The sequence below is a fragment of the Diadema antillarum genome, unplaced genomic scaffold, assembly GCF_040938485.1.
Source record: "Diadema antillarum isolate AM-2024a unplaced genomic scaffold, OU_Dant_1.0 seq00000460_RagTag, whole genome shotgun sequence".
NCBI classification, from domain to species: Eukaryota; Metazoa; Echinodermata; class Echinoidea; order Diadematoida; family Diadematidae; genus Diadema; species Diadema antillarum.
Genome location: NW_027271431.1, coordinates 3,566,012 through 3,593,653, shown reverse-complemented (window position 1 = coordinate 3,593,653; position 27,642 = coordinate 3,566,012). Strand labels below are relative to the sequence as shown.

General features: G+C 40.8%; 2 protein-coding genes across 2 annotated transcripts in view; one reads left to right on the top strand and one right to left on the bottom strand.

Moving 5' to 3' along the window:
* The first annotated feature begins 18,017 nt into the window (after positions 1-18,017).
* LOC139733095 (uncharacterized) lies at positions 18,018-20,894 on the top strand. Its single transcript, XM_071643938.1, has 2 exons — positions 18,018-18,179; positions 18,354-20,894. Exons 1-2 carry the CDS (start codon positions 18,018-18,020, stop codon positions 20,892-20,894), a joined length of 2,703 nt encoding a protein of 900 aa, XP_071500039.1.
* Positions 20,895-21,714: 820 nt separating this feature from the next.
* The window catches only part of LOC139733094 (bridge-like lipid transfer protein family member 1), a 92,718-nt gene continuing 86,790 nt past the window's right edge, over positions 21,715-27,642 (bottom strand). The window contains exons 61-64 of the mRNA XM_071643937.1: positions 27,347-27,493; positions 24,341-24,481; positions 23,673-23,985; positions 21,715-21,967 (exon numbers count right to left, since the gene is read on the bottom strand). Coding sequence (XP_071500038.1) covers positions 21,715-21,967; positions 23,673-23,985; positions 24,341-24,481; positions 27,347-27,493 — 854 coding nt within the window. The remainder of the gene's footprint in view (positions 21,968-23,672; positions 23,986-24,340; positions 24,482-27,346; positions 27,494-27,642) is intronic.

Genomic DNA, 27,642 nt, shown 5'->3' with positions numbered 1-27,642 from the left:
GTGCATATCTTGTCTGGACTCTCTTAAAGTAATCTTAGTTGCTATACTTATGCTCATTAACACAACAGCCTCGGAGATTTACTTTCGCGTGTCGAGCAGCATTATAATTATACACTATCAAGAGTTAAATACCCTGTAGAACAGTGCTGTTTCAACTTTTACATCTCGTCAATTTATAATTATGTATACCATGCAGCTCCCTTTAACAACACAATTATGTAACATAATTATGCTGTATCAAGTTTGATGGTTTTGCTGTTGCTGTTGTCGTTGTTGTTGTTGTAAAGGGGATGAAGGAAACCCAGATACATTTAATTTCTTTTGAACATTACTAAATGAAATTATCTGTCTATAAGCAGAAAGTCACTCTTTAGTCTTTGCCGCAACATATTCCTTCTTCTTTTCTCTTCCTCTCTTTCATTGTCTTCTTCTTCTTCTTCTTCTTCTTCTTCTTCTCCCTCTTCCTCCTTCCACTTCAGAGTAAAGGAATCAACAGTCCTCAATCCATGTAATGTATTTAATTAATTAAATTAATTCTCTCACAGGCATGTACTTCAATCTTCAAGGAATTTGAGCAGTCAGAACCTATTGGAACAAAAAGTGTTTTACACTTGTTATGTTTTTGTTGCTGTCATTTTTCATTTCTGGTTTCTGAGAGTCAGGCACTAATTTCCGGCGAACTGACAGAGTATACATTATGGCACCTCTGCTTTTCATAAAGTATGGATGACGTCACCATCATTATTTATTAATTGACTCGATACAGTCAATTGACAAATAAAATTGACGAAGTAATTCGCAAGCCGAGCTGTTCTCCGACTTTGCTAGTGCTATCGCAAATGAAAAGAAGAAAAAAGTTATGAATAGGTGACAATACAAATGGTATTTGCGTTTCATCCACTTTATGGTCTCTGACTGGACAATCATTTTCGACATGCCTAATACTCTGTGTATTAAAAAACAAAACGAAACAAAACAAAACACATTGAGTTGCAGGGACGAGACTTTTGGGGAAAATCTGCAAAAGAGACGAGTATCGAATTGGCCAAGTGGAGCAACCCAGAGTGCCGATTTAGACACTTCAGTTAATGGGTGAGAGATCCATGAGCTTTAGACTCACATGAACGTCTCCTCTAGACCGCGGCTCGTCCCCGACTGCAGAATGCAAACATAAGACCTATGATTCTTCCCGCGAGATTGCACCGTAAGACAAATTGATGTGTCTGTTTGTTTGTCTGTTTATTTACGCTATAATGCGAACACTGCTTGAGATAAGTTCCACCTTTGGTCTGGATTCTACGGAAGCCCCAAGTGCAACAGCCAGTCAAAGTGCGCATCGCTGCAAATGCAAGTTGGCGTCGCAATGTGCCCTGAATGAACAGCTCACAAAATGTGAAAATGATGCGCACGTGCACTCCCGTATTGATATAGCGAGCTTTATATGGCGACGCGAGCACTAAAACGACGCAGCCTCCCGAGTTGCACAATGGAAACATCCGTCTCCCGCATGTGCAGAACACCATAATTAGTAGCGTCGTCTTTGTGTTCACGTCGCAGATCTAAAGCTCGCTAATAATATCAGATGTCTGCCGTACATTTCAGTACATAAGAAAGGCTCCGCCACCTTTTACCCGATTTTTATAGCAGTACAAAATGCTATTAAAGATGTTTTATTGTTCGTTTGTTTGTCGTCTGTTCATTTATTTTACGAGTTTCTGGTTGAAAATGTTTCGTGTTTTTTTTTGTTTTCTTTTATTCAAAAAGAGAACAAGCCTTCTGTGTGGTGGACAGACAAGTAATTGGCCAATCCCATTTAATTCTCCTTCCACTAGTAAAATAAGAGGAAAAATAGTGATGTATTATAAACATGGCAAATAAAGTTTAAGGTCAGACTGTTTCATTCTATATAGTATAGACCTACTCAAGTTTGAGAGTGTGTATATTCGCGTTAAAGTGACTAGTCAGTCAAGACTTTCAAAATCACCATGCTATAAAGGATATCCTATAGAGTAGTAGGATTATGGACAAAAAAAAATCGTAATCGTAAGCCATACAGTCTCTTACTGAAGCCGCTTTGCACACCAGTTATAGGTAACTGGCTAAATCTAAACCTTAATCAGACATCAGTTACAGAAGTAGATCGTTTCGTCATATCTCGTAGTCGATCCACGAGCAAAACAAATTAATATTAATGACATGGCTTTGCAGCAACGTTTGATGGCGCTACTGACATGACTGATTAGCGTACAAACTTGGAGTACGTATGAAATATGATATGCATAAGAGAAGAGTCCGATAGTTCCAGTCACGCAGTATTGTCGAAGACGTCGTGAGGAGTGTTGATAGCCAATCGCTAGCTTCCTCCCGACACACCTATACCTCGCTCCTGGACAGCTCCAAGAGAGTCAGCGTCAGGTGAGTTACATAATCCTCGTCAGAAATCTCATGTCAGAATAGCTCTCATGGGTGAAGTTTACATGACACTTTCTCATTATCGCCCCCAAATATATGTTTATGTATGCATATATATATATATATATTCCCCTCTCTTCGTTTTGGTAAGTGTCTCATACGCTCTAGAAAGAAGAGGATATATATTCCTACTGGACTGAATGCCACTCTAAGTCATGTAAACGTTATATTTGTTACCTATTGTTTAAGAATTGATTGAGAAATCATTAAAAAGCGTCGCTCAATTCTTTTGAGACTCCCACGTCTGCTATACTAAAATTATAAAATGTGGTCAACAATCCTGAGCTCCCCATGACAGGCGTACTATTCCCATGGCATGTGAAGATACACCGTATCGTCATCCAGTGATCTGGCAATTACTGAATTAATTTGTTTGTTATCACCATGTCAAACATAGTGCTGTAGAATGCAGTGACTTGATGTATCTTTTGGCGAACTTTGAATAAAGTTAAAGAGTAGAGGTGGAAAAGAAGATAATAATGGAATAAAGGAGCAGAGGTGAAGAAGAAGAAGAAGAAGAAGAATTTGATGGTTAAACTTTTCCAGGTAACCAACTGGAAATATGAGCTTATCCCCTTCGGGAATCACAGGATAGCTCGACGAAAAAGTCGACATGATAACGAGATTGAAATCTGCTGGAGTGATATTGAGTGTTGATCTTTCTCCCTCCTAGCTGTTTCATGCTATATTGTAGATTATATCATAACTGTGTTCGTACATTTTTTAAATTTCTTTTGATTTTTCCGATTAATGTTGTAGATTTTTAATTGTATAAGTTGCTTTCATCGCCTTGTAAAAAAATGCATCTTCATGCCAAGTGCAAGTCTTTTAGTCATTGAAAATAAAGAATAAACCGAAATCAACTCTTATTCAGCTGCGATGGTGATGATAAGTCAAGTTTTGTCATATAGCTGTTGATCATTATGTTACACTCACAGTGTAATTTAAGAGAACTTTTGAATAACTCATCAAAACTCGAGCCTTTGCATTTGTGTGGAATTATGAGCAACTATTGCTGCTCTATCAGAGACTGCGCATGATATTCGCAGATACGATACTCGTTCCGCGCGGATCTAACTTCTCTGACAGCTCACATCACAAGTTTCATGATTTTAGGACGTAATTCTGAATTCATTTCATTTTCTTTCATTCAAATCTCAGTCTGTGACACGGTCATTCCTTTCAATATTCATGTCATTATGTCTGGCTCCGACTGTGCTCATCAACGCGAGTGTGCAAAAGATTAGCTAAGTGTTGTGATGATAATAATAACGATGACTATGACAGAAAAAGTGCTTTTGTTATACTCAGGGGTAAGTGGATTCCCACTCAGTTTTGTTCATGTGTAAGGTGCTGACGTAGACATACGATGTTTTAATCCACTACTATAGGTCACACACTACAATGATATTGTACAAAAGTTTTAAACAAATTTTTGTTGATCCACGTTCTTGATTTTTTTTAATGAATAGCATAAATCCAATTTGCCATGAGGCATCTCTTTGCAGAATTATTTTGGATACTGGGCGTTATTTCGCCTTCAAATTTGCTACTTCCTAGTGACATTTACGCCTCTCCCTGCGCAACCCGCCGCATAAGTCGAAATTCTTTGAAAACTATGTCTCAATTAATTCCTGCAAAGACTGTTCATGCAAACACTCTTACGGCAGACTCTTGCAGCTTGCAAAATGACCTCTCTTCGTTAACTTTACAACTTCAAATACAACACACCAATTAGAAAATGCCGACGTATGGGGAAAATGATTAAGTCCGTCATAATTTACATAGCTGACGCCAAGATCCTTTGATTTTAGCTATAGTACTATAGTCTCACATCTAATGATATGCTACGGGGCTGAGCAGGTGATGGAGAAGGTTGTAAGACAGGACATTTCGCTCCTCACCTGCCATACCCGCCCAAAATATTTCCTACGCATATCAGTCCCCCTTTTTTCTTCCCTTACTGAGCGTATAAAATTTTGGCATTTCAAAAGTCGTTTTTTTTTTCCTTGAAAGTGAGTATCTTTTTAATATTACTACACTTTTCGTTCACATCATATTGGAAAAATATGAATTTCGTAAATTCTTAGATACAGAGATTATTCAATGCCTAAATGGGCATTTGATCCCTCACTACAATTTGCATGTGCCAAAAAAAATTCCAAAATGTAGAGAGAGTCCATTTTCTATGTTAAATATTTGGTTTTATGTCCATACTTACTAAAATGACTCGACGTCCTTTTATGTACGTTTTAGCACCTCAGAAGTGATTGTTCTTTGTATTTTTGTTTGGTTTTAACTCAAAGGTATATTTATTATCGCGACAGGGCATGTCTTATTTGCATATAGACATGTGGCATAGGTACAAAGTTAGTGAATCGTTCAACGAAGAGACACATTCAAAGATCTTGTTGAGCGGGGATTCGTGGGTAGCCCGATTAATTCGCTGCGGACCAGTGTACATTTTGAAAACCACGTATAGCACCGGTCAGCGAATACGTGCATCGATGCGTATGTTCAACGGTAACGGTCGACCCCGGTCGAGATTCTTCGGATGTGTGTGTAACTTGCACAGAGAACACTAATAAAGCTAAGCACAATTTGTGATGGGGATCCTCGAATGATGTCCGAGCCGGGTCAGCCTTCCAACTCCATGGTATCTCCACGGTGCAACATATTTAAAGGAGAAATCCAATCCAAATATAAGTTAGCCTGATAAGAAAGAGTGAAATACTGTATACGAAATTAACTGCAAAATTTTGATTGAAATCGGGTGAAAAATAAGGAAGTTATGCCATTTTGAAGGTTCGCTATTTTTTCAGGAAACAGGCTGCTTAAACGGTCAATATGAATATACAAATGGCAAAGTGAGCACGTCATACCCTCACAACTTGCCATGTAGTTTGAACCTAAGATTTCGAAATTTCAAGTTTTTCATTCAAACGCAATTATGCCCGAGGATCAAATCCTGATGTACCTAATTGATCATTATTCTGAAGTTATTCAACCAGGAATAACATCATGTTTTAGAACCCTATGACAGAAACATTGAATTTTCGTCATTTTTGTACACGATCAATGGAAAATTGCGAGGGTATGACATGGTCAGCTCACTCATTTGCATATTCATATCCACTGTACAAGAACTATTTTGCAGAAATAAGCAAAACTTCAAAATTTCATAATTTCCTTATTTTTCATCCGATTTCAGTCAAATTTTTACCGATGAATTCGTAAGATTTTACTCTCTTTTTTATTAGACTAACTTATTTTTGGACTGGATTTCCCCTTTAACACGTTATTAGGACTTCATGCTCCTCGCTTCTGTGGCCACGGGGGTGGCGAATGCGGCGCCTTCACACGTTTTTCCCCACTATAAAGGGGTCATCTAGGAATATTATATATATATATATATATATATATATATATATATATATATATTAATACGAATAACATATATAGTATGATAATACACATAGATATATCTTTTCAGTTGTGTATGTGTAGAAAAGTATAATCCAGCAATGAAAATAGAGCATAATCTTGGCTGCCTGCACAGTATCTCGCCTCAGCAGATTTAGATCCTAAATACACATTTTATAGGTCTTTTTGTACTTTTTTTCTTTCTTTCAGAGACACAACAAAAGCGTGGCCATGGAGGGGTATGTTAAAATCATTCTGCTTGTCTGCTTACATCTACTAACCTCGCTGTGCGGCCGTGCTGAGGGAGTCGGTCCTTTCCGAAGTGGGGATAATCCCCTGGAGTGGTGCCCTTCCGACCACTGCGCATGTACCCCAGAGAGGCTTCAGTGGTTGACCAGTACACCGAGTATGGAGCGGATTCCTTCGGTCGTTACCTGCGAAGGCACCAACCCTGCGGCCGTCCTCAGAGACCTCCCGGGGGAGCTGCTCCTCGACGTCACAGTCTACGTCACACCGGATACCGACGATAGAGTGTTACCGTCTATGGCACTCCTCAACTTCACGAACTTGGAATCACTAGACTTATCGGGAAATGCCATAAGAAGGATCGAAGGAGGCGCCTTCTATGATGCCATCCCGTTGAAACGGCTGAGGCTAAGCGGTAACTTAGTGCAGAGTCTTCACGAGGACACCTTCAGTGGAGCGGTGATGTCGGAAACTCCCTACGTCTATGGGTTGCCAAACCTTGTTGAGCTACATCTGGACAACAATGAAATCTCCACCATAGAGGACAGAGCCTTTGCAAATCTGACGACTCTGCGCCTGCTTGATCTGTCACGAAATCGAATTGAACATATCGGCACCAACACCTTCGACGGTTTGTTGCATGTCCGCACCATGCTGCTCACGGGCAACGCGTTGACTCACATCGATGCAGGACAATGGGCATCCCTTCCGGAGCTCAGAGAATTAAGCCTGTCTGAGAATTCTATTAATTTTGTTGATCCGGACACATTTGCCGGTCTCCATAATTTGTTCACACTACGTTTAGATCAGAATGAGATCGCAGAGTTTCAAGACCCTGGTCTGTCAATACCTTCGGTGTCGAGCCTCAATCTTTCGCACAATTCCATTGATGTCCTGACCTATAACTTCTTCTACGATGTCTACAATTTGACCTGGCTGAACCTCGACAACAACCTTATCACCAGCATAGCATATTTTGCATTTCAGAACAGTCAACTCACTGATCTCTATTTGAACAACAATGATATGGGAGATTTGATCTATCAGTCCTTTCTAGAAAACGACTGGTTAGAACACCTGGAACTCAGGAACAATCAGATCACCAGAATTGGAGAGCATGCGTTGGGCCATCTCGTGTCTCTAAAGAGACTCATTCTCGACAACAACGAGATATCTTCCCTGAGCCCTGACATTTTCATACCAGAATTCAACCCTCGTGCTCGTGAACAGAGACCCACTCCTTCTGCAATCCAGGAACTCCACATCAGTAACAATTTATTGATTACCCCTGTAACCGATATTTTGACAGCCATGTCCCAAATAGAGTATTACAATATGAGTGGCAACATGGTATTCGAGGTGGGGCAGAATGACTTCCCTGTTCATGGCCTTCTCGTACTTGACCTATCGTCCAATCAGATTTCTCGAATCGCTGCTAATGCGTTTGTCAACCTCGCATCTCTCCAGGAGCTCTACCTGTCAAGTAACAACATTCAGACGATCTCGCGCACGGTGTTCGCGTCTCACTTACCAGTCTTTCTCAGTGCTAACAACAATCCCCTGATGTGCGACTGTAGGATCAAGTGGTTAGTAGAGGAGATTCCGGCACTTGACCGGGCATCGAGCTGTTACGATCCTCCCGTTTTCGAAGATACACCCTTGACCTCACTCGATTCATCCGATTTTCACTGTCCCATAGAATGGAACATGAATGTTTCAACACGTGTCACGGGTCGTCAAGGATCAGGGGCTATGCTAATCTGCCCCGTGGTTCTCCAAGATCGTATCACCTTCGAATGGACAGTTGACTCCGGAGAGCAGATGGCCCGTGGGTCTGGTGGAGGCTCGCTGGAGGAGAGGGTCACTTCGGACATGGTCACTTATCCCAACGGAAGCCTGCACATTCTCGAAGTTCTGCAGGGCAGCGATACGAACTACACCTGCCGAGCGACGAACAACGTTGACACGAAAATCTTTCCCGTGCTCTTGCACGTCATCAGGCGACATTCTCCCAACGAGCTGACGAATGCCTCCGAATCTACCCCTGACGGGATAGTCTACATCAAGTACGGACTTGGCAGTGCTGCCGGGGCTGTGTTTCTCGTCGGCTTTGCCGGCGTGTTGTTGGCAATTTTCGTTCCAGCTCGGCGCACATCGACCAAGCAAGTGGCGGCCAATGAGGAACAGTGCAACGTTGATATGAAAGATGGCAAACCGAGTGAATGATGGCCGAGAGAAAGGGATGAATGAAAGCTTGAGAGTGTCCATACTTGTGTTCAGTGTGTTTGGTCACAGTCATCGATTCGATTTTCACAACTATATATATATATATATATATATATATATATATGCATACATATACATATACATGTATATCTATACACACATATATATATATATACATATATATGTATATATATATACATATATATATATATATATATATATATATATATATATCCATTAGCAAGTCTGTGCGCATGTCGATATTTTGCTTACGTGTATGTCATTAAGGTGTAGATTTAAAATTTCAAATTGATTAGTCACAAATGCTGTTGCTTCGATTTCTCACAGCTGTGCTGCAGTAGTAGAGAATCGGTGACGTCGACATTTGAGGACATATCTTCAAATTATTGCATTTTACTAAAATCAAACTGATCATTTCAATCATTCAAACCATTCATTCATCGTTTAAAAATCTCCTGTGTGAAATGCAAACCTCAACAAAACACACACACACACACACATACATTTTGCTGATGTTACGATTACGATTACTTTCAAAACTGTTACTATGCGAAATCTTGTTCACGTTGTGACGTATTCTGACGCACTTGGTAACAAAAATAACATCATTAATGAAAGAAGAAATATGAAGATTCCTGTTCGAGATATCAGTAGAATAATAATTTCATTAACAGTGTGACGCGTCACACTGCCTCGAAATAAATACACGATGGGCACACGAGTATGGACTTCGCACGAAGTTGGCCCCGAACTTGGTTAAAAGCCAATCAACAACCGAAGCAATTGCGGTGCCTACAGAAGGTCAGACGATGACCCGAACCACGCTAGAAGGCTACACGAAGACGTGAATCTTACCTTTGCAAGATCCTCGGGCTATTTTGGGACTTGCCGAAGATTTTGTCGCCGCAACCGAAGTTGCTGCCGGATCCTGATAAACTCCATCGGCGGTCATACCATGGCTTAAGACGCCCCCACGACATGACCCAATATTTTGTAGGATCAGAGCGCAATTTGAATATTTCTTTTATCGTGTGTTCATCTTTGCTCAATTTCTGGACAGTGTGACACTCGCGGTAAGATAATGTTTGTATTCGAATCGTGTGTATGAAATTTCAGATAGTTTGTGGATTTGTATCTCTTTCTACTTTGAACGCGTATATTCAACGCTGTTGAATCCCCTTTGCATGCGTGTATTGCACCAGGAACGATGTACTTTCCCCTCCATATTCACTTTAGACTGATAATTTTCTCGTGCAGAGAGTATTGCTAAATGATCTTGTCAATTGTAAATTATCAAGGTGTAATAATATCGTATTATGTGTATATGTTTTATGATATGTATTACTGACTGGCTATCGTTAGTGCCTTGACCGAGATTCTAATTGTAACTTTACTGTAACACGACAATAAAGTCTTAGAGAACGTGATGCAGCACATCGTGATTATAGAGTGAGTGTTAGATAGTAAAATACACCAATCTATCCATGTGTCACGAAAAAAGTTTCTAAAATCACACAAACATTATCATGATTATGCGTTGGTGTGTATCACTTTGTCCTTGTATAAGATTTACGTTTGAAGTTGGCACTTTTTTCCTCTCTGTAATCTTCTCACAGCATCTTTCATCAAATTGCTTTTATGAACCTTTCACAATCTCTAAACTTCCTGGCGTGGAGGCCAAGCAAAAACAGGATATTATCTTTAAAAAGAAGCATTAAACCTCTAACAATTTCTTTACTTATGTTGAAGAAACGACGCGCAACAAAGCGCCCCCCCCCCGATACAAAACAACAAAAACAACCACCCAAATCAGAAAAAGAAGATACATAAACAGCAAATTAATCTTCTCGAATCTAGGAAAAAGTTATAGACGTACGAATCGAGTCTATGGATGACCCATCTGAATCTCTGGCGTCCTGTTATCATTTCAATACTAATTTATGATCATGTGACCATGGCTTGATTTACGATCACAATATTTTCATGCAAAAATTTTTCCCAAGCAGTGAAATGTTGCAATTATCACTGATTTATCTAACTCAAAGTGAAGTTGTTGTTATTGATGTGTTTTAGCCTGATGAGATCAATGAAAGTGTAAAGGGTAATGCATGTCATTATGCACGGACAAATAAAAGTTTCACACACAAATAAGTTTGAGTGGCTATGAAGTCGGGTAATTTTTGGTCGTGCTTTTACACGATATACTGCGTGTTGAGCGGATAGTGCAGTGCAGGTACCACATATTAGTGTGCCGTTTTGATAAATCGTGTGGACCTGTACAAAATATTGATTCCTCCGTCGTGCCTTGTCGGTTGGGATGCATTAATCCACGGAGGTTTCGACTCACCTCCCCGATTCATCTTGTCTCTTTGACCAAAAATATGGCTCGTCATGTACGAAGTTAATTATGATCACGTTGCATGACGTTACGGATATAACCCTTAACCCTCAGCAAGCTAGGCGGGAATGCCACCCCATCCATCCATTCATATACATTAAAATCACACTACATTCCCCACTCGATCTTCCAAGCTGAAGCTATGACCGAAAATGACATTTGAGGCGTAGTTCAATGGCCCCTTATCTTTAACCAATGTATGTTCCATCTTACCATTGTGTTTTAATGTTTTTCCATTTAATTTTTACAGAATATATTGCCAATAGGAATTCCAAAGATACGACAGGATACAACATCTTAAGTTTGCATTTTGACCAGTCACTGCCGGGGATTTTGCCTTAAATCTTATCAGTGCACTTATCCCTTTAAGGGCCCGAAGCATTGAAAAAGACAAAACAAATATAACGTAAAGAACAGAGTTTGATCATTACGGCCAGTTTTTAACTTGAACCTTATGGACGACCAACAACAACCTATGCTGACTGAATCTCATTAACTGTGAAAAAAAAAATCATGTGGCAGAGAGCCAAACATTTGCAAATGGTGTAGAGCAAAATCTTTAGTGAAACTGAACACTCTCGTGTACATATATAATATATATATATATATATATATATACATCTATATAAAAGGCTAGACACTTACTTTTCCTTTGGTTTAACAAGGAAAAGTAGAAATTACGCGGTGCGTAATATATGTCCCCGCCGGAAGTAGCATTTAGTAGCAAAATGTACAATATAGGTAAAAAGATGAAGGTCAAAGGTCAAAGAAGTCAAAGGTCAAAATTCTATGTAGAAGTTTTGAAGCCCTCACCTAGTGCCATCACATAAAGCAAACGGAATCGAAATCGGGTTAGAAATGGCGAAGGAGTAGCATTTTGTAGCCAATGTACAATATAGGTAAAAAAATCAAGGTCAAAGGTCAAAGAAGTCAAAGATCAAAATTCTGTGTAGAAGTTTTGAAGCCCTCACCTAGTGCCATCACATAAAGCAAACGGAATCGAAATCGGGTTAGAAATGGCGAAGGAGTAGCATTTGGTAGGAAATTGTACAATACAGGTCAAAAATCAAGGTCAAAGGCCAAAGAAGTCAAAGGTCAAAATTCTGTGTAGAAGTTTTGAAGCCCTCACCTAGTGCCATCACTTAAAGCAAACGGAATTGTAATCGGGTTACAAATGGCGAAGGAGTAGCATTTTGTAGGCAATGTACAATATAGGTCAAAAATCAAGGTCAAAGGTCAAAGAAGTCAAAGGTCAAAATTCTGTGTAGAAGTTTTGAAGCCCTCACCTAGTGCCATCATATAAAGCAAACAGAATCAAAATCGGGTTAGAAATGGCGAAGGAGTAGCATTTTGAAGCAAAATGTACAATATAGGTCAAAGGTCAAGGTCAAAGGTCACAACTGAAATTCTGTATAGAAGTTTCAAAGCTCCCATGTAGTGCTATCATATAAAGCAAACAGAATCAAAATCGGGTTAGAAATGGCGAAGGAGTAGCATTTTGAACATTTTGATCACACACGGACGCACACACGGACACACGGACACACGGACGGACGGATGGACGGACGGACGGACACACGGACACACACACGTACGGAGCCCGTTTCATAGTCCCCTGCTCGAACTCGTTCGGCGGGGACAAAAAGTGGTGGCCCAACATCTACTTCTGATGGCCCCAGGCTACCAAGCCACCACTTATGTTGAGCTTTATATATATATATATATATATATGAGATATGAGAAAGGAAAGAGAAATTGGTGCGTAGCTTTGACATCATCATTCCTCTTACTGTTCCTCCTTTATGTATGTATGTATATATATATATATATATATATATATACATACATATATATATATATATATATATATATATATTCACAAGTGTGTGTGTGTGTAAATGTGAATCTCTCTCTTTATCTATATAAATATACAAAGATAGTATTATGTCACACACACATAAAAATGATATTGCTTGTGAATATTGTAGCATTCATCTCCTTTACAACATAAAAAACAACAGTTAACCCCGCATGATGACAACATGAAGAGACAAAGGTAAAGGGGTGTTTCACTATAAAAAGGTGTTTGTTCCCTTTTATTGCACACATACAAAAAGGTGTTCAAGAAAGAAAAGATTTCAATGCTGAGGAATTCACCGATTCGTTCACAGACGACAGAAAATGGTTTATAAACTGACATGGAAACTGTTAGAACATATCTATTTAAAAAAAGTGTGAATGGTGGCGACTTAAGGTGGCAACATGGACATTTAATGCTGTGTACAAAATGTAAATAACAAGGTTATATTGCACTTGGCTGACTGGATTTGCCATTGTGCAAACGCTACAATCATATATGGAGACAATTGAAACTAAGGACTTAATATAGACCGAACAAAAAAAAAAAAAGAATTCACATCATGAAAAGATATTTGTCTTTGCGAAAATCTGTCGCATCACACTGAACCCAGTGTTTTGGGATTATTTGACCTAAATGACAGTTACAGCCACTGAGGATAAATCAGAACTTCTTGAGAGAAATCTTGTCCGTCCTCCTATACCAGCCACAGAACTATACCAGCAAGAGTGCCCAGCAGGTATCGAAAGGAATCAAACATGCACGATTCCTTTAACCCTTTCTGTGCTGGGGACTTTGGACAGTCTCTATAACCCCATGGGGTTTTCTTGCCAGTCAGCACCCAAAGTTCACAAAGGGTTAACATGCAGATGTGACATATTACGCTGGTAGGAGCTGTACACAGGATTGGTGGTGTTCATACATCTAATTCGAATAACATAATACTCTCTCATTTAATCAATACAACCTTTTGATTAATTTTGTGTACTTAAGTTAATTTTCCCACAAAAAAAAAATGAGTAATTCATCTCGCACTGCCTGCTGCGAAAAAGGGATTTTTTGGTACGATACGTGTGTACAACACGAAAACCTCTCCAGCTCTGATTAGAGACATGAAATCTTTCCTTCATTTTGGGTTGGTCGCCTCACTTACAATATTCTTTTGTTTCTTTCATATGATGTATGCCAGTGGTGGGATGACTGTAGAAATGATTCCAAGCGATGAGAAGTAATACAGAGAGCAGGGCATGCTATAAAAACATAACTTATTTGTATGCTGAAAATGTTCTTACTTAAAAACATCCATGTATGACAGTGGGTATCATTCTCGGCATTTTCATCAACACCTGTTCATACAAAAAAAAAAAAAATTCCTATACATAAGTGAATACAAGAGATTATCAAAACTGAATTACATTTTTGGTACTTTATGTTAACATGTGGTAAATATGACTTGTGTTGTAGATTACTCAAAAGAAATAATCATTAGCATTTCAAACTAATGAAAGATAACATTCCATGGGGGGAGGTGGGTGGTCATCGCATCTATATACTGACATACTATTAGCCATATTGCATGCAGTAATGGCCAACATGAAGATGGCATGACTTTACGATGATTATGGATGGTGACTTAATTAAGAAATAACATTTTCTCAAAAAGAGGCTCACACACATAGGCACTGGGCTTTTAAGTCTTACAGAACACACCAAATACAGGGTGTATTAATTGATGTGGAGTTAAATGCAAAGTACAAACCATACAAGGTGAGCATTTCAGAACACTGACGAAGACTCTGCTTTGAATTCTGCTCTCACTTTGTAAGCATCTGTAGCTCAAAGCAATCAAAACAGACATTCATGCTTGTGAAACGGAGAAATACCAATCTCCAGCGTGTCCCAGCTCAGCTCAGCTATCAATCTATTCCAGTTATCTATCGTCCTAGTTTTGCTGGTCAATCATTGTGCGAATGAAGTCCAAAGCAACCACCAGCGCGGTTTGACAACAATTTTTGATTAACATCATGTCGTATCTCGACTGATTCTCATTACATAATATTGGTATACCGGCACAGAGTGTATGTCACTGTAAAGCGTCTTTACGGGCGCCAACAAGTTTGTGCCCAGGGTTACAGTGCCCCGTTATGTAGCACTATGTTTTCAACCTATCCAAAATGCCATTTCCATATTTCAAGGCTCTTGGTCAAGAGAGCCAGTGAATTGGACAAAGAAGGGGTACAACCCACTTGCAGAAGGACAAGCCAATGTCCCCATTAAGAACCCAAATCACCTCACCTATGGGTTTACTCCCTCTCCACTTCCCCTTTCAAATCAATTCAATGTAAGACAATATACGGTACATGTATTGAAAGAATTTCAGATACTACACAAAATATGTCATTCAATACAAGATATTTCACATAACACTAATTCAATTAAAAATGCTGTGAACTTGAAATGCTGTTCATATATTTCATCTCTGAAATTCATAATATGTGGGAGGAGAAAACAAACACTGCTATATATTTTTTTACACCATCATACATTTCCTACCGACTGAATAGCTGCTTTAAACATGTACTGAGAAGTTTTATATATTTACGGAGTACTCAAATTGAAACACACATTTATTGACAAATACCATTTGTCATATTTACAATAATCCCTAATTTTACTGAAAAAATATCAATGATTGATTAACAGAAATTGATGAAATATGAAAATAGCAAACAGTAATCACTTGTCTGCCAGTATATGACTTGAAATATGTGGAGAACAGGATCTTAATTCACACCACAGGTCAGAGATGAATATCTACAGACAAACATTGACTCAAAACAACAAGGTATAGTGGGGTTCCATTAAATCAAGCAAATGTGGGCACGAACAATATCCTTTGAAAGGAAAGGCAAGCAAGCCTGGTACAGAATCCTCACACTGAAATAGGATGCACTTATCTTAGTCTTTTAATGGTAAGAAACATAAACATCAAGCTATGAGAAGTTTCACAAGTCTCTCACACAATATGTATCTGCCAAGTGAACTGTACAACAGTCTTTGAGTTTGTTTTCAAATTTCAGGATAGGGGATCTCAGCTGCTAGGAACCAGGATGCATTTTGGTACAAGTATGAGATGAAAACTTGCCAAATAAACATATCAGAGCATTCAGTCCAAGATCATAATGAGTTACTTGCGATAAAAAAAAAATCATTTCTTTTACAAAGATACATTGAAATACTTTGGAAGTTGTCTTAATGAGCTAAAATAGGATAAAGTAAAATGCTGGATGGCTCTTAGTATCTCACAGTCAAACCTGGCAGCAGTCTTGTGTTTAAAAAAACAGAAAGGAATTTAAAGTTTCTATTTTGATAGAAACTATCACAGATTGAGAATATGTGGTGAAAAGGACTTTGTAGTGCTATGGAAGAATGATGAAAAGTCATTGGCATATATGAAGATGAGCTTCATATGTGCTTGTTTTGTTGTTTTTTCCTCCCAAACTAACATTTGCCAGTCAATACCTGATTCATAGTCACTTCATCAGGCCATGGTAACTGGCAAACCAAAGCTAGGAAAGTGGCCATGAGGTTTCCTACTTCCTTTTGCTGTAAATATCAGGACTGCCAGTATTCACACATCATAATAACGGAGGTCCAAAAGAACAATCCTGGGATGCCTGTGTGTAATATGCATTTCAAGAGGCAAATATAATTCTCAAATCAGAAAGACCATTATATTAATTATTAACTACATACTTGTTATATCCATTCATTTGCAAGAACATGAAGAGATCTAGAGATATATTTAGTTGATTAGAGAGCCTCCAGTGGAATCTGGGAAAGTTGGCAGTTTTCACTAATAAATTTGTCTTTTGAAACTAAATTCGAACTGTATGATACAAAGAGTGACTTCTAAATTTTTTTCACAGGAAATACACAGCCAGCACTGTACTCTGATAATGTACACATTTTCAATATAGAATATCTATAAAATGCTCTTACTTACAATTTGTTACACATTGAATATCTGCATCATTGTGCTAAAGCTTGCACTTGTCTCACACGAGGTGCTGAGACTGCCATCTCATTACACAATTCATGGCAATATTCAATCAACGTTTTACAAAATAAAATTACGACTGGAGTGTTGCTCTTCCCTCAAACTCTACTCAAGCAAGACTTCACAAGATATACCTCTCACACTGCCTGCAAACTCTTTCTCTCTCATTGTGTGACTTTCTCTTCATCTTTATATTAATCTAATGAATTCATTTACCCATCACTATTTCTTTCTGTCTCTTTCTCTAACAAGAATGCCATATCACTTACACTTGGTCACTCTTGTCGAGTACAATTAGTCCAGACTAGAGTCACACAGAATTCAAATCAGTGCATTGCATCGTTTTTTCTTTTTCTTTCAGTGGTCTATCTTTCACAAGTTTTCGAAATATATCCATGATACCCAATACAACACTAAGATGTTGTATGGGAAAAAGAGTACACAGTGATTCATAGACTCCTCCGAATATCAATTACTGCACACTTTCATCACAAAAGCTTTCCAGATGAAACAAAAAAGGCAAAAACAAAACACACACATACCCACGTGAGGATGAAATCCACCCCAAATTTCAATGCATCAGCCATATTTCCCTCCTCATATTTGACAAGGAACTTCATACCTACCAGTCGAAAACATGCACACTTGACTATCTAGCATAGCCACTGTGAACATTTCCAGAAAGTGCTAGGCACGCCCCCTGAAATAATTTCTAGCCTTGAAGTGTAATGAAGTGCATATTGTGTGATTACCACACTGTCAGGAAGACTGAAATTTATATAACAGTTAAAAAAAAACAACTATTAGTTTAGCAGTATGGATAGCATGCACATTGCTTTACTATTAAGTAGTATCATTTTAGTGGCAAATTAGCTGAATTCCGATTTAAGGATTTCTAATACACCATCTTCGACGGCAGATTACATGATTACAAAAATAAATTTAGGTAGTAATTTTTGTAACTTCTTTCAAAATATCAATTTCTTACATGTCTTGTAAAGTATCTGTAACCTCCCCCTTTTTTTTTTCCTGTCACTGCTAATGTTTCAACATTCTGTTGAATACTACATTCAAGTAAACTGCCCCTAAAAAGCCCCAGTACTGGCAAGAGTAGTGAAACAGTTTTAAACATGACGATAGGGAAACAATTATTCATTTGTCTCGCGAAGAAGATCGTAGAAAGGTGTACGACGTTTCGCTCGCTACTGCTGAGCTTCGTCAGGTACAATAAGACACGTTGGTGCGTGCACGCAAGTTATAGCGTGTATGCGGACGTGGTAGTGGGCCCGCGGCCGCCGGAGCCGGGTCGGGCAATGCGCCACACTGTGTCCGCTGTATGCTGCGTTCATGCGGACCTAGTTGGCAGCACGTTTCCTCCCCCAGCGGGGCGGGCAGTGCGCCATCCTGTGGCCGCTGATTACAGCGTCTATGCGGACCTAGTTGGCAGCACGTCGCCCCCCGGGGCGGGCCGGGTAGTGAGTCCTCCTGCGTCCGTTGACTGCCGTCACGATTCGGTGGCTTTGGTTTGTGCATAGTGTGGTGGTGTATGCGAATGCAGCGCATCCATGACTCGGGAAACTCTATGCCGACGTCCCTGTTGAGGTTGTCCTTACTGAGTCGTATATGGATGGCTTCCTTCACTCTACGAGTGTACCAGTGTCGTGCTGTGTCCAGCCAGGAGGGCAGCCGAGACAGCGTCTATCCGCTTTCTACGGGAAAGGATCCTCCTCACGCGCCTCACAAGGGATTCTACTGAGAAAGAGGTAAGTATCACCGCTTCCGATATACACGTCTTGCTTTCCGCCGCCGACAGCAATGAGATACTACGACTGCATGATGCCATATTCCGCGACGTGTTTCAGAAGTCAAAGGAAAGGCAGCAGGCCAAGTTTCTCGACCTATTGGTCCCTAGCACTCAAACTAGACATGAACGGGCAGTTGATACTGAGAAATGGGTGGTCAACTTATCTTCTCGTACTCTGTCACCGACTGAGAATTCTCTTCTAAAGAAAGGCATGAGCTTTGCGATTGCCCCCAAGCGGATACCCGCAGTGGAAATTGTTTCCAGAGTGGAATCCACCATTCGGACCTTGGATGCAGAATCCAAAGAGTCTATCAGAAAGGACATCAGCACCGTCCTACAACAAGCCAAACCTCCAAAACCCAACATCACCGGGGAGATGCACAGAGCCCTGGAAACACTCAAGAAAGACCGAGATATCATAGTGCTGCCTGCCGACAAAGGCCGAGCCGCTGTGATACTGAACACCAGCGACTACAAAGGGAAAATGACGGACCTCCTCTCCACGGGTTCTTACCGGGAGATCAAGAGGGACCCCACCGACTCCCTCTCCCGTAAACTTACAGCCACATTGATGGGGCTACGTAAGAAAGGGAGCCTAGACGACAACACCTATCACAGGTTGCGTCCCAAACGCAAACAACCACCAAGAATCTACGGCCTCCCCAAGATCCACAAGCAGTCTGTCCCACTGCGCCCTATTGTGTCGTGCATAGGATCGTTTGCTTATGATCTGTCGAAGTTTCTAGCTCAAATTCTTTCCCCGCTCACGGGACGAACTTGCCACTCCGTTCGCAATTCCACCGACTTCGCCGAATTCGTCAGCACTCAGACTATAAGCTCCAACGAGTTGATGCTTTCCTTTGACGTAACGTCACTGTTCACAAACGTCCCGATTGATGGTGCCTGCAGTGTTGCACACTCACGGCTCTTGGCGGACAAAGATTTGTCAACCAGAACCACCCTCAGTCCGGATGAGGTCACGGACCTCCTCAGCTTTGTTCTGAGATCCACCTACTTTCTCTACAACGACACATACTACGAACAGTTAGAGGGCGCCGCCATGGGCAGCCCTGTGTCTGCTGTAGTTGCCAACATGTATATGGAGGCCTTCGAAGAACAAGCCCTGGAAGAGTGTCCCCCCGGAACCGCACCCAGGATTTGGAAGCGGTACGTCGATGATACCTTCATCGTTGCCGACAGGAGGCACGCTGACAAGCTACTCGAATTCATGAACACGAGAGAACCTACTATCAAGTTCACCTCAGAGCAAGAAACACAAGGAAGCATCGCCTTCCTGGACACCCTAGTCCACAGGGACACAGGGGGGAAACTGAGCACAACCATATACAAAAAGCCCACACACACAGACCAATATCTGGCCTTCAACTCACACCACCCTACCTCCGCCAAACGAGGAGTGATCAGATGCCTCTACGATCGAGCAAACAAGATCATAACCAAGCCCTCTGGCACAGCAAGCGAGAAACGTCATTTGCGATCAGCATTGTCGGCCAATGGCTATCCCAGGTGTTTCATCAACAAGGCACGAACGGCAAGAGTTCAACCTGAACAGGACAAGGAGGAATACAAGTCCACGGTTGTCCTCCCCTATGTGGAGTCAATTGCTCCCGTTCTGAGACGCCGGCTGGCGAAACACAATATCCGAGTCGTCTACAAAGCCGACGCCACTATCAGAAATCACCTGGTTCGAGCCAAAGACCCGGTACCTCCCCTCAGGAAAGACGGAGTGATCTACCGTATACCCTGCAGAGACTGTGGGATGAGCTACATCGGAGAAACCGGCAGACCGGTAGGGGAAAGGTTATCCGAACACCGCCGAGACGTCACTAACTGCAAAACAGAGGCATCTGCAGTAGCAGAGCATGCATGGAATGCCCAACACCAACCAGACTGGAAAGGCGTGAAGTGCATGGACACAGCACGACACTGGTACACTCGTAGAGTGAAGGAAGCCATCCATATACGACTCAGTAAGGACAACCTCAACAGGGACGTCGGCATAGAGTTTCCCGAGTCATGGATGCGCTGCATTCGCATACACCACCACACTATGCACAAACCAAAGCCACCGAATCGTGACGGCAGTCAACGGACGCAGGAGGACTCACTACCCGGCCCGCCCCGGGGGGCGACGTGCTGCCAACTAGGTCCGCATAGACGCTGTAATCAGCGGCCACAGGATGGCGCACTGCCCGCCCCGCTGGGGGAGGAAACGTGCTGCCAACTAGGTCCGCATGAACGCAGCATACAGCGGACACAGTGTGGCGCATTGCCCGACCCGGCTCCGGCGGCCGCGGGCCCACTACCACGTCCGCATACACGCTATAACTTGCGTGCACGCACCAACGTGTCTTATTGTACCTGACGAAGCTCAGCAGTAGCGAGCGAAACGTCGTACACCTTTCTACGATCTTCTTCGCGAGACAAATGAATAATTGTTTCCCTATCGTCATAGTATTCACCGCGATGGTCAACATCTTCACAAGTTTTAAACATATTGTACATCATTAGAGATTCCATGGTAATATGAGAAATCAGTTGCAATGAAGTGCACAGTAGTCATATGTGTTGCCATGACTACACAGCTCATCCTCTCATATCCCTCTGCTTTGGTTACAGCATGGTCTCTTGTGAAACAGATGCTTAGTACCACCTACACATCATTGCAAAAAGACCTTTCTTCCTTAAAGGGGTGGTACAGTATTGGTTGATGTGAGGATTCAGCTCTTAACTTTTTGCAAGATACTTAGAAACCACCTTAAAGACCTACAATTCTAAGTGAAATTCAAAGTTTACAGTGAAAATCAGTTTTGAAATGGCTGAAATATCCAAAAACAAAGTAAAACAAAGCAATCCTAATAAAAGGAGGGTCCCACCTTTTACCAGGATCACTTTGCTTTGATTATCTCAGCCATTTCAAAACCAAGCTTCAACATAAAAAACCTTTGAATTCCTCTTAGAGAACTTTACATGCTCTTTCATATTTCATCATCTCATTATCTCATAAAATTATCATCAAAAGAAGTTGGAAGCCCCATCTCAACCGAAACTGTACCATCCCTTTAAATGTATCTCTTTCTGGTTTTCTTTCTTTCTTTTTCCTGTGGAGGTAGGGTTAGGGCAGTAAACCTCTTACGAATGAGAGCTACTCCTCAGCACCAGCCAATCAGTCATGCAGCGTCCTGCTATCTCGCATCCTTCTGCTTCTGGTGTGGCAGCGCCCTCTCCTTGTGCCGCTGCTCCGCCTCGCTCTTCTCCTTCTCCATGATGATCATGAGGAGGTTCTTGGCCAGCAGCGAGAGGAGCTTGTCGGCAGGGTCCATGGCGCCCCTCTGGATCCACTTGGGGATGGTGGTGCGGGCGTGGCGGAAGCCGAGCTTCTGGAGGATGTAGTCCACGCCCACCGGTTCTATCTGCTTTCCTCCCCATGACAGTAACCTGGGGTAGGGATTATGAATTGACATTGAAAATGATTCTTTAGCAATACTCGACATGACTTTCATGCAGCATTCCCATTGAGTACATTGGGTTCAAAAAGAGATTAGATCACTATTTTGACAGAGATCAGTATGGAATAATTTTGTAGAATATGGGTAATTTTTTTTTTTCATTGCTAAGCGGACACTATTATATCGATATGATTAAGAGTTATTCTCACTTATGAGTTATTCTCACTCATATTTATATGATAAGATCTGGTGATTTTGCTCTAGTTAATCTCTTCTCTTCTTTTTATTTTTCTTTTTCTATGATTTTGTATGTGTTTAAAATCTAGTATTTTCACTTGTCCTTTGACCTTTGCTCCTATGGGCCAAAACTTTCCTGAGAAAATCTGTAACTGGTAATACATGTATAGATCAAATTTCATGAAAGAATTTTCAGGCATTGCAGAGATATGATAAAAACAGTGAAATTTTAAGAATTTGACCATGACTTTGACCTTTGAACTTGGGTGTGTGTCCCCAAAAGTTGATAGACAAAACTTCGTCCACTCCTACATACATGTGTCAAGTTTCATTTGGGTACCTCAAACAGTCTTAAGTTACTCTGTCCACAAAATTGACTACAAACGGAAAGACAGATGGACAGACAGACAGATGGACAGACAACCCAAAAACATAATGCCTCCAGCGACACTTCAGGGAGGAGGCATAAAAAGGGAGAAAATTCACATTCAATACATATTTGTTGCAGCCAATATACAATCTGGTGAACAGTATACATCAAAACATCTAGAATTATGGACTTGAATAAGATAATGCTGCATAAAGTTACTAAAAACAGGCTAAAAGGAAAATGCACATTGCAATTCATGCCTCATTTCAAGACGTTAAAAAAACAAAGCTTACATGAAAACCCAAAATAAGAACATGGCGATTGATCTCCTCTACTCTTTGGAGTTCTTCATGGCAATATTCAACAGAGTAAGTCATCAAACTTTTGAACTGTTTTTCAACAACAACAACAAAGATATAGGGAAAGCATCATACAAATCATGTTATCTTGGCATATTGTGCACATGGACCTTGTGCAAACTTCACAGCCAATAAATGCATATCTCTTTGTTAAAAAAAAAAGAAGGTGAACAAAGAGAGACATATATATGAAAATGCAAAGAAGCAAAACAGGAGGAACGTGGCAGTCAGAATGTATTGAAGTCATCAACACCAAAAAATCTGCACTGATCAGCTTGATGCTAATGAGGTTGAGAGGGAATTACTGGAGACATCACCAACACGTCTTCACACGAGGTCACATGATCCCTGGCTTATGAGCTGAGGCGAGAGACTGTCTGACAAACTGTCCTGCCGCAAGGTCGCCTCTTGATCGACGGACAGCCGGCGAGCCTTATATGCGCATTTTTAATTCAGCTGAGTGATGGTAAATAATGCAGAAGGACAGGCCATATAACTTGACGTGGTATTGCAGACTTTCTTTTCTCCCGCATTATGTGCACTGTTTACCTTAAGGAGACAAGAAAACTTAATCTGTTCCGTTCCTCTTACCTGTGCAAATGCTCATGCATAAAAAATAAAGGTGAATTTGCACTTCTTTGGGAGACAAAAACAAGTCTTTTGTTTTTCTTGCAAATCCAGTTGAGTAAGAGCCATCTCTAGGCCATCAGACAATCGGGACAACTGACCTTATGGTTGGTTCCAGCTGCCAGGTGGAGCAGACGAATCGGCGGCCGTCAGCGTTGAGAGGGGTCGTCACGGCAGCCTGTCTCAGCATCTTCTTCTCCTCCTTCCTCTTCTTGCCCTCCGCCCCGTCCATGGGCGACACGGACGACGGGGAGGGGGATGACGACGACGACGACATCGAGGGAGGAGGAGGTGGCGGCAGTGTGGAAGAGGAGGACTTGGCCGAGGATGGGAGAGTTAGGGACAGGGCCTGCTTGTCCGCACTGGACGATGGAAGCTGTAAGCTTGACCCCAAGGCCTTGGTGGGTGCCATGACTGTGAAGAGAGAAATTGCATCAAGTTAGGAATTATAACATCTTAATATCTAAAGCTAGCAAGCTACCATTTGCAAAACTTTATTTAATACTGTTTTCTTAAAACCACTGCTACAAGTTCTCACATATGTAGGTCCGGATACAGTATTAAGCCAATATTTAATCCACACACTGTTCTCAATTAGAGGAATCATTAGCTTGTTAATTTTTGCAATTGATCTCGTAACCCTCCTAAGTTTGGCAAATGCAACAGGCCACACAAACACATATCCCTCCTCCCACACAAACAATCATCACACAAGCACAAGGGCAGAGGGTGATGACCCAGCTAATGTCTCTGGTTAGAAAGGGCTCACCTTTCTGCTTGTACGTGATGTATGCCAGGACCATGTCGTGGAGGAAGAGAATCAGCTCGATGTCCATGGTGACATTGATGTGGTCAGTGAAGTGGGTCACAAAGGTGACCATCACCTCTGGCGGTGGTGATAGAGGTGCGTCTGAGAGACAAAAAATGCAATGGTGACATTGACTAAGGTGGCACTCTCCATGCTGTAAGAAAAGTGATGACCTTAACCTGTTTTCTTCACTATACTATCATTCTGCATGGGCATGATGCAAGACACTTTCTGTTCCAGCCAGCAACAGGTTAATGTTAAGCGGCCCGTGTTTGTGTCACACTATTTTTGTCACAGACTGAAAACATGTTAGGGCATGACCAACATACATCAGCATTCTGAAAAAAGGCATTTAGGAAGAAACCTAATATTTTTCACACAAAATTCCTCAATACACATCTTTCATATTGTATTAAAACAAGTGTAACATTTTAAACAAAGTCAGCATTACAGGAATAGCTGATAGCTATGACATATCAATTCAAATGTCTCATAAATCTATTACCCTTTTTCAACTGAAGATTCAATACACAATGGCCTATTCCAGTCATTTGACAACTTTCTGAATTATGCAAAACAGACCACTGCATGTTTACATTTGTCTATTATACATTATGTTTATTTGAAAGCCTATTAAGACTGTACAAAGAGACTTGTGTGTAACAGAAATAATTCTGACATACTTTTGTTGACCTATTACCTCTTTCAAATTACGTAATTATATATTCTATATGAAAGCAATGAAAATAGTACAGCATAAATCTATAAAAAAGCAGACAGGCAGTTTTGGGCGATTTTGGGCAGTTTAGGGAGTAATCTGACAAGTGGTTTCGGGCAGTTAAGTTACTAGTGGGTTAAGCAACATATTGATTCAAATATTACATCTAACATTTCATACGTAAAAACAGGTCAAAATATTTCAGGCAACATTTTAGAGTTATTGTGTTAAGTTATATCACATTTTTGTTTATGATTTTTCCCCTTTCTGGAAAGATTTAAACGGAAGGAATTTTCAATGACGCTGAGGTATGCAGAACTGTAACCTTAATCCTATGGATTTACATATGTCATGAAATTTTCACGACAGTGGGTCTTGCCCATTGCCACAACTAAGCCCGAGGGATTTAGCACATGCAAACCAAGAAGCTTTACTGATGAAATTGACTTGCATACATTTAATTCTACTCTGCATTGTCTTCTCTTTCTATGAGCAGGGGTAAGGAATGACTAAACATCCCTCTTTTACTTTTACAAGAGATCTATGGGACGTGGTTTTACATACAGGATTAGGATAAAGTGGAACAAGGGAATACGTGAGAACTAAAACTCACAAACAACATCACAAGAAGTGGCTTCCTTGAAGTCATATAACACAAAGAATATAATGGAGAATAGAATATAGAATAGAATAGAATAGAGAGAAGAGAATTACATTATCCTTGGATTGATAAATGAAATATCTGTTTGTTTTTCTTGTTTAGTAGTGGCAACCTCTTTATTTTTTCATGTAAACACATTCTCTCCCATTGTTCTCATGTAATGTGGGTGTGGTACACAGATATTGTTATAATTTATCAGTACAGTAAGAATCAGACTAACAGAGACTTAACAAAGTGAACTTTAGGTCATATTGACCGATTCTGTGACGCGCTTTGTGTATTATCGGCATGGGCAGCGCCATTACTGCAGTGTCCCAGCCGACCCCCCCTCCTATCTTTCTTTTATGATGTAAACACATTCTCTCCCATTGTTCTCATGTAATGTGGGTGTGGTACACAGATATTGTTATAATTTATCAGTATAGTAAGAATCAGACTAACAGAGACTTAACAAAGTGAACTTTAGGTCATATTGACCGATTCTGTGATGCGCTTTGTGTATTATCAGCATGGGCAGCGCCATTACTGCGGTGTCTTAGCCGACCCCCTCTCCCCTCTCCCCCACCCCCTCCCTTTATTAGCATGCGCACAGAATGAAAAACTGATGCATGGTTGTTTTAGCCAATAGGCGTCTCGTACTGAGTGCGCGAATGCTTGCTAAATGCACGAACCTTTGTTACAAGTGGGTGATAAAAATGTTGCCCGGGGGGTGGGGGAGAGGAGGGAGGGGTGGTAAGCTGGGACACTGCAATTTGAGTTAATGGCTGCGCCCAGTGCCACAAATTGTCTGCTGCCCTCAACGAACTCGAATTGGTCAATACACTAGCAAGGAAACAGCAACGAAAACTTACTTGAACACAAGCTCATTTACAGGTATTAAAACAAATTCTCTACTGGAAAGTTCCATATTTCAGATTAAGGAACTGCAGTGAGTATAACTTGCTGATTACATACACCTGTTGCCATGTCAAGTCTAATAGTCTATTTTCAATTAAACTCATTAACTTGTGCTTTGGACAATTCCACCACACTTGGTAGTTTCCATCACTCTGTCAGCAAAACAATAGAGGCAAGTTTGCTTCCCCCTGTTACAATGTAATTACAGTTACATTGTAATTGTAATATTTGTTTTTGTTTTGTATTGTAGGTTGATCTCATTGTGCAATGGTTACGATGAATAAGATCGATTTTTTGTTGTTCCACGTATTTTTTTTTTCTGCATTGCTACGCTGTATCTTGTGTGTATTTTTAATGTATTCATGGTCCTTTGTTAACAATGTCTGTAATTCAGCCTCTGGGCTGTGATAGATATTGATCAATAAAACACCTTTTCAATTCAATTCAATTCAATTCAAATCCCTCCCCCCCCCCCCCCCCTCCCCTGCTTTGCCTACATACCTAAAAATCTGCTCTTATTGCCTATAATTTGCTATAGATTGTTGCTTTCACAGATTCTCAGTGGTTCTAAGGTTGCAAGGTTAAGGGAGGGGAAAAAAACACAGAAAAAAACTTGGCTTGGCTTTCAAAGTACTATGGAAGCCCAGTATGTGACTGTGACTATCTGTAAGATCCAGAGCTGCCATCTTACCTGGCTTGGGAGATCGCAGCTTCTGGTGGTGTTTGGATTTCATCTCCAGCTGCAGCTTGGGGAGGGCAAAGATGGGGTCGGCTTCATGCTTCAGCGTACCCCTCTTCTGGCTTGGCAGGTCACCATACTGGAAGTACTGTTCAAATTCTGTAAAGTATCACAGGAGGAAAATGAGCACCATATGGCAAAGCACTAAAATATTTCCAGCATAATGCTCATATATTTTCTCTAGACATGTATTGTACTAAAGTTTGCATTTATCAAGAGTCAGTAATTTTTTTGGCAATCTCATAGAA

Coding starts and splice junctions, on each gene's coding strand:
- LOC139733095 (XM_071643938.1), top strand. CDS start 18,018: ATGCGCCACACTGTGTCCGCTGTATGCTGCGTTCATGCGGACCTAGTT. Junction 18,180..18,353: donor CCCCCGGGGCGGGCCGGGTA/GTGAGTCCTCCT, acceptor TCACTCTACGAG/TGTACCAGTGTCGTGCTGTG.